The sequence below is a fragment of the Lolium rigidum genome, chromosome 4 (genome assembly GCF_022539505.1).
Source record: "Lolium rigidum isolate FL_2022 chromosome 4, APGP_CSIRO_Lrig_0.1, whole genome shotgun sequence".
In the NCBI taxonomy this organism is placed as follows: domain Eukaryota; kingdom Viridiplantae; phylum Streptophyta; class Magnoliopsida; order Poales; family Poaceae; genus Lolium; species Lolium rigidum.
In genome coordinates, this window is record NC_061511.1 from 6,552,524 (window position 1) to 6,560,091 (window position 7,568).

A 7,568-nucleotide genomic window follows, 5' to 3' on the forward strand; every position below is an offset into this window, starting at 1 on the left:
ATCTATTTGTATTTATGGATTCGTTATTCAGTATGAAGTCTCTTTATCAAGTTGTGGTCAGAGGCTTGCTTGTAAGTTTTTTTTTTCCGAATCTCTCTTGGTTTTTACATGTAACGGGGTATGTTAACCTTTCAGTTATGTGGATGCTGATGTGTTGTAATCTAGGTTGGTAATTTCAAGCAACTGTGGAAAGAGATAGTTGATCCAGAGTATAGCTTCGATAATTTCAGAATTGTCTATCCTGCTATGCCCAGACAAGGAAACGGGTAATGCTATCTAAAAACCATGGGGGTTCTTGATCTTCATTGCCAGCCGTTTGTGAAACGTGTCTTCTTGCATCCGTGTTATTCAACTGTGTTTTACCTTATTTTTAGGCATGATTGCGGTGTCTTTGTCATGAAATGTATGGAAATATGGACTCCTGGAGCTGATCTTCGTGATTATTTCTTGGTAGTCAATATTCCAAACATAAGGGTTCAATATGCAAATCAGCTGTTCTTCAGTTCAAAGAATACTGCTGATAAATCTTTGGTAAATCAGCTCTTTAGAGAGGTAATTCTCACGTTCTTCAAGCTTCTTTTACCATTTATTTCCCCACTGAGTACTTTTAAGCTGATGTTTTGTTATGTTCTTTTCTGTAGGGCAAATTTCACGGTGTCAGAAAGAGTATAACTTCAGGTTCAAATGATGACCAGGCAATTAAGAAATAGAGATTATACAACACAACATTGCATATTAGTAGTTTAGGAGGCATTGTGTTCGATGCATCCGGTGGATGTACATGAACTGGTTTACAATGAGATGCGCGATTCATATAAGAGCTGGAGTACTTTTTTGTTTGCTCCATCTCTGCAATGTGATGCACCGGAGAAGCAAAAAGTGAAGTTTGTACCAGTAGAAAGACAACATTCTGGAAGGCCTAAGGTGGTCAATTCAGGATCTTCCATAATATTTACTGCCAAAGGGCAAAAAACATGTAATCATAGACAAAGGGAGTATTATTTGTAGCGGTTCTTGCTTTTGATAAGGCAAGCTTCTATGTTCAAAGAAGATATTGTTTCTATCTCACCAAACAAAATATCGTAGGAAATGTTGTGTGGAAACACCTACATGTACACTTCATAAACATGTGAGATGATAATATGTACACATATTTTCATCCCTGCGGGTAACAAACATACCAGAACGTACAGTAGCTTGGTGACCACTGGATAAAGAACCCATGGGTTGTAAGTGGAACAACAGTTTCAGTATGATAACACAATTTCCATCCTATAACATACCATCATTTTCAGTTGACATTTGTAAAGTTGAGACATCAGAAATTAAAGAAGTCATGAGCTTAAATGCTCACAAATTGTACACAAATTACAACACAAACATTACTGAAATAGTGAAATGTCAGCTAAGTTGTTAAAGCAAGTTGCATGATACCTAACTAGCTAATATTTACCTAAGCTTTGATCACAAAAGGTGAACCTATGTGTAGCAGCACAAACAAGGACCTCTGAACAACATTCATCATCAAAGAGTGTGGGCTGACTCTGAAGCAGCCAAAAGAGGAAACGATGACCGCGATTAAACAAATAAAACTATAAGGCTCCAGGTTCCCCTCCAGCCAAAAACTTGTGGGCCCATGCCTCCAAGTAATCCTTGCCCATGCTCATGAAAAAACTTCGATGCACTTCGGACTCTGGCCTACACAGATGAATCCCAACTGATAGCCTATCAGCAGGTGTCAACGGAATTTGCTTTAGCATGTTCCACAGGGGAGCATTTGGGTCTGACGATGGTTGTGCTGTCCGTATTGGTTTGGCAAGACTGTCATGGATCCCTATTAAGTTCCTGTTCAACGCATCCGTTTTCCTGCTATCATGTGCTGGAAGGGCCTGCGGCTTTGGATTTGCTTTTGCTTTGCTGACTACCTTGCACTTCTTCAAGCTGGGTTTGAGAGCAGCCATTGTGCTTTCGGCCGATCCAGATGGTTCGGCAGATGGTGCACTAGTGCCTGTCATAGCTTCACAAGGCACTGCAGTGCCGCTAATAACTGCAACCTCATTGCAGCCATCTTCTCCCTCCAAAACAACTTTTTCCAGGTCTGCTTCGTCTGGGTTTGCTGTGCCTGCATGAGCGACCATCATGTTCAATGGATCTGGGGTTTCCAATTCATCATCATTGTCAGCATCGGTACACAGGTCCGTCATAGAGGCACCATCAACTGGGTAATCGCTGAAGAGAGCTTGCAAATGGTAGAAGAATGGAATGGGTTTAACGAGAATAGCTCGTTCCGCTAACTACACAAGAAAGCTATCCATTAGTACACTGGAAAAATGACAAAATATTGTTGTACTTTCTAGCGATGCAATACTTACAGGTAGAGCAGCCATGGTTGCAGAAGGTAGTATTAACATTCTGTGTTTCTTGTCAAAGCTGCTCCCTTTCTGGTTCATGTAACGCGCCACAATATTCCAAACCTCCTTGAAACGCCTTAAATGGCGATGGACCTGATCAACAGTGTATGTTGACCCAAATCTAGCATTTAGTGCAGATTGGCAATAATGGTGGTGTGTCTTCTTAAAATTGGTCTTAGGCGGCATCGCCTTCTTTTTCTCAAGGTACCAATCAAGTAAAAATTTCGACATTACTTTAGGCCAATTTGTAGCTCTTGACCTTTTGGTTTTCAAGTTGTTCTGGTCTTCGTCTAGGTCCATGATGTGATCTACAAGTATGTACATCCACATAATTAAGATGGTTTTGCTATATTATTGGACTAATGCCATTAAAAAAAGGTAAACCATACTTATAATCATGCCAAAAATAGTGAAAGCTATACAAGTAACAATAGTGGCAGCAAGTGGTGCAAACATCAGCAAATAGTTCCACTCGGCACTGCTAGATAGAACAGCACAAGAAAAAAAAAAACAATGTTCTTCCCAAATCCATCAGGCAGATTAACGTTAGACTAACCAGTGGCAGTTCACCTCTGCTTGATACTAGTATATTCTAATCAATACAAGAAGTTCTTATACTAACTTTGGTCTCTCCAAATCCATGAGGGAGATCAATTTACTTTCCATCGATAAACTTCTGGCCAATCTCTAACTAATATAATCAATCTAGGAACTTCTTGTAGCAACTTTCGTGATAATAAGCGATGATGTCTATACTTCACAGCTATCTCAGTGTGCACAAGACTACGTGGCATTGCAAACTTCACTTGGGTACTATATGAAATAGAAGTTCTGAGAGTAAGAATAAAACAATCATTTATAATTCAAATGCCCATTTCATCAGTTCATCTTCATGCAAAGATAATACTGTAGATGATTGGACAATTCTTGGTGGTGTACTAGGATGTACTAAATGATACTGAAAGTACTATACTAGGCCTAACCACATATTTGGATCTGCTAAGTAGTACTTACCTACAACAAGTATGATGTCATCACATTGTAAACACTAACATACATCCCATATTCATGTAGCCAAGGTATCAAGATTCACATACCATACCTTCAAATATCTGAGATCCAATTTTGTTCAACCAATGCTACAATTGGTCATTAAAAGTAAACTTGGTATGGCTCGTGTACAAGTAAAATGTCTTCATGTAAACACCCATGGGCCTTTCTTATTCTTTCTTTTTTCAATTCTAGGTTAAGCACCACCAAGAATGGTGAACTTGGTAGTATTGAAAGTAGCACATATAGGAACACAGCCAAGAACATATAAACCATATTCACTAGATTGTCAATCTAAGTTGATAACGTTAAAAATTCAAAGCCAATCTGATGCAACTATGTTTTACTTTCATCCAACTAAAAACAAAACTTTGCCAAAAATTACAATTGCGACAATAAAGCACACTAGAGTACAACATAATGAAGAGAGAGACAGTCTCTAACAGAAGTACCAGTAACGAGTAACCATCTCTACTTCCAGACATGTTCATTTCATCGTTTGTTCAAAGATGCATCCAAATAAATATTGTATAGTTAAAAAATGGCCTTTTAACAAGATGTTATGCATCATTTAACACTGGCCAGAGCGACCTATGGAAAAAAAGCGTATTGATTCTGCGGTACACAAAAGTACATGCAATGCTATCTATCTGGAGTAGCAGGGGAAGACTATGTTCGACGGATCAGCTAGAGCTTTTGTATGAACAGACGAAAGTAACCTATGGAAACATAATCACGTAACCAAGGAATAAATACGCATCTCTTCATGCCTTTCGGTAGTTCAGAAAGAATCAAATCACCTGACCCCTCGGCGCCTTCTTGGCCTCCGGACATCGGCGCCCGTGTGTGTGCGTGCTGGTGGTGGTGGTGTGGGGTGTGGGGTGGGGGGGGGGGGGGGAGACCAGTCGCGCGCGCCGGAGAAGTGTGTGGAGGGTGGAGGCGGGGCGTCTCCCGGCGGCGAGGTCCGCGCACGGCTGCGGGATGTGACCGGCGCCCGGATTGGGGATTTTTCGTATGGCGTGACAGGTGGGACCGACAAGTAGTATACCATGCCTAACAAATTTTGTGTTATTTTGATGAGGTCTGGCAGGTGGGACTCACAAGTACCTAACATGTGGGCCCCGTAAGTACATATTTCTACCATACCTAACATGTTGCTCTCTCTCTTTCCCTTACAAAACGATCCAATTTTATTTATAAATTTATACCATGATTTATTGATAACTTAGCTAAATACATCAATAAATTTTGTTGATCAGGATTTTATAATGTATTGCTAAAAAGACTTATAGTATAGAACAAATCGATATTTAGCAAATGCCCATGCCATGCCACGAAACCGAAAAGAATGGACCACACCCTAGAGATTTATGCGAGTTCTAGCTAGTATGTCATATTTATTTTATGTATAATTGTTGCAACTATTGTGTGCTATTCTGAATTCTTTGATGTTATAATTTTAAGTACACACATGATATGCTCCAACAAATAACCAAGTCCAAAGGCAAGGCTTTCACCCTACACCATTGTAGGGAGTTGCTCATGGGTTATCTAAGATAGGAGGCGATGAATCAAGAGGCCCGATCAAAGACGCATAGGAGTTGCACTTATTCTTCTCAAGATCCTTAAGATGTTGATGACGAGAGAGCTCGAGATAAAGATGATGGTGGGAGAGCTAGGAGTCTTACTCCGGGCTCACGTAGTAGTTGACCGGAGGGAAGGAAGACGACCAAGGAGAGACCAAAGAGAGAAACCAAGGTGGGTGCCATGAGCAGCAAACTTTATGAGATGATCAAGAAAGAGGAGGAAGATTACGGAGAAGGCTCTTCAAGCCTGATTGGATCTTTTTAAGAAGAGGAAGCAAGTGAACAATATGAAAGTCTTGGAGGCAATGAAGGTGAGGTTGAATAGGGGGTCCATATGGGTTGGAGGGAGCGTACCACCCTACAATGGTGGGAACCGGCTCCTCTAACGTGAACAAGAAAAGTCAGGCTCTCACTTTGCTTAAGCAAACAAACATTTTCCTTCCAAAAAAATATTTACGAAGGAATTTCCTTCAAACTGATGTCTATTCATTCAACATTCATGAAGGAATTTGAGTTAAACTAAGTGCAGTTGTCACTAAACTAATTGGAGTTGTCACAGTATACAAATTTTGGTTGAATTGGTATCAAAGTCATCTAGTTTCAAACAAAGGAGGTGCAGAGCGGGCAACTAGCCATCGGCAACGGAAATGTGGAGGCGTGGGCGACTAGCTATCGACGATGAAGGCGCGGATGACGACACGTCGAGGAAGGCCTTGCGGCGGCGCGGACGCCTGCAAGGTGGCTAGCCGACCGAGGCACGGAGGCGTGTTCGAATTTACGGGCGCCGGGGCTAGGGAGCCACTGGCAACGAGCCATCGAAAATTCCTTCGTAAATATCTTTTTTGAAAGAAAAATGTTTCTTTGCTGAAGCAAAGTCAGAGCCGGACTTCTCTTCTCCACGTTAGAGGAGCCGGTTCCCCAATGGTGATGTGTGGTGCTCGTGGTATTGAGCAATGGATGAAATTTCTCTATCTATGCATTTATACGGAGTTTCTTTTTTATCTATGCTTTTGAATGATGTATGGTGATAGTTTCTACGATGACGAACATTCGCTATGATATGATGTTTTTTGGGTATATTTTAATGTGCAATATTTAGTGCTTTTGAATTTGAATATGTTGAAAATATGGGTGTCAAATGAAGTTTATTTGCTTAAAAAGAGAGAAATGGAGAAAATGAAGTTGTAAAGTATCACGTTTAAAGTTTAACTTTGCACACACGTGTAAACCTTAGTCGCAAAATTTAGATTGTACTACTGTACTAGACTTGCTCTAAGCTTTGCATTGATTGCATGACTATTCAGGCGGCACGTTGATTGGGGATAGTATCCAACCGGTTTATTCGACTGGTCGAAACACATGCCGTTGAACTAAGTCAATTGCCACTCCATCTACCGAGAAGTCAAGAGGCATACACAAGGAGAAACTCAACAAGCAAGCTAAACAAAAATCACTGATTGAATTTCAAAGACCTCCCCCCGTGTTCATGCTTGATAATATCGGATCAAATTAGCACTCTGGCTGCAAATTAATTAGTACAGTACATGTTTATGTATACAAGATCAGGAACTCGAACCAAAAGTTCAGAGCTTTCTAGCTAGATTCTACTGTACGAGAGGAGCAGAACGGAATTAACCAGCAAGCATGTCCCAAAATCAGAAGTACAGTGGGCCAGCGGCGGAATAGGCTGCCGGCGGCGAGCCGGAGCTGCCGCGCGCCGGACTGTAGCAGTAATACTCCGCCACGGCGGCGCCAGGGGTCGCGTGGTTGTGGACGCCGTCGTAGGTGGTGACGACGTAGCGGGGGTCTTCTTGGTCCCTCTGAACGCGCTTCTTTACACCACAGCCCTCCGACGAGCACCGGTAGTAGTTCCTCGGGTTCGCGCTGTTCTTCACCGCCTTCTTCCCGTACTTCCTCCACTTGAACCCGTCGTCCAGGATCTCCACAGCCTCCGACCTCGTCCTGAACCCGATCCTCCCTGCGCTCATCCTCTCCTCCATGGTTTTCTCGCTGCTGCGATGTTCGTCTTCCCCGGCGCCGGTGAAGGTGATAGGTGGTGGCGCCGTTGGCGGTGAATTTTCGAACTGATCATCGAAACGGGGGTAGTGCTGCTGGTGATCGTCGTGGAGGTTGAACGACTGGGCGCAGATGTCACCGTCGCCGGCGGGCGGCGCGTAGTGATTGGCAAGGAAGGGGGAGGAGGAGGAGTAGGCGTAGGCGGAGCTGAAGAGAGATTCAGGGTTCAGTCCCAACGAAGCCGCCATTGCTGTAGCGAGCTAACTACTTGCAGTTACACCACTAGCTACTGAGTTGGTTGCCTTGTGCCTCATGCCGTGCGAGCCTTGCCATTTATACGTCTGATTCTACGGCTCCAGCATGCTTTCGTGGATGTTTCCCCAAAGCCTGGCCCGAAGGTTCTCGGATGCGTCACATGTCAGTTTCAATGGACTGTATTTTGCTTTGAGAGATATATGTCACATGTCGATTCTACCATGATATGATGTGACACCACATTAATCTG

General features: G+C 42.7%; 2 protein-coding genes across 2 annotated transcripts; both read right to left on the reverse strand.

Annotated features, from left to right (window-relative positions):
* Positions 1-1,254: 1,254 nt before the first annotated feature.
* Positions 1,255-4,331, reverse strand: LOC124646571. The gene is made up of 3 exons (XM_047186675.1): positions 4,262-4,331; positions 2,373-2,719; positions 1,255-2,294 (listed from the first exon to the last, which is right to left on the reverse strand). Exons 1-3 carry the CDS (start codon positions 4,293-4,295, stop codon positions 1,593-1,595), a joined length of 1,083 nt encoding a protein of 360 aa, XP_047042631.1. The 5' UTR covers positions 4,296-4,331; the 3' UTR covers positions 1,255-1,592.
* A 2,173-nt stretch (positions 4,332-6,504) lies between these two features.
* Positions 6,505-7,356, reverse strand: LOC124708119 (probable WRKY transcription factor 50). The gene has a single exon (XM_047239807.1). The coding sequence runs from the start codon at positions 7,309-7,311 to the stop codon at positions 6,703-6,705; it is 609 nt and encodes a 202-aa protein (XP_047095763.1). The 5' UTR covers positions 7,312-7,356; the 3' UTR covers positions 6,505-6,702.
* Positions 7,357-7,568: the final 212 nt, after the last annotated feature.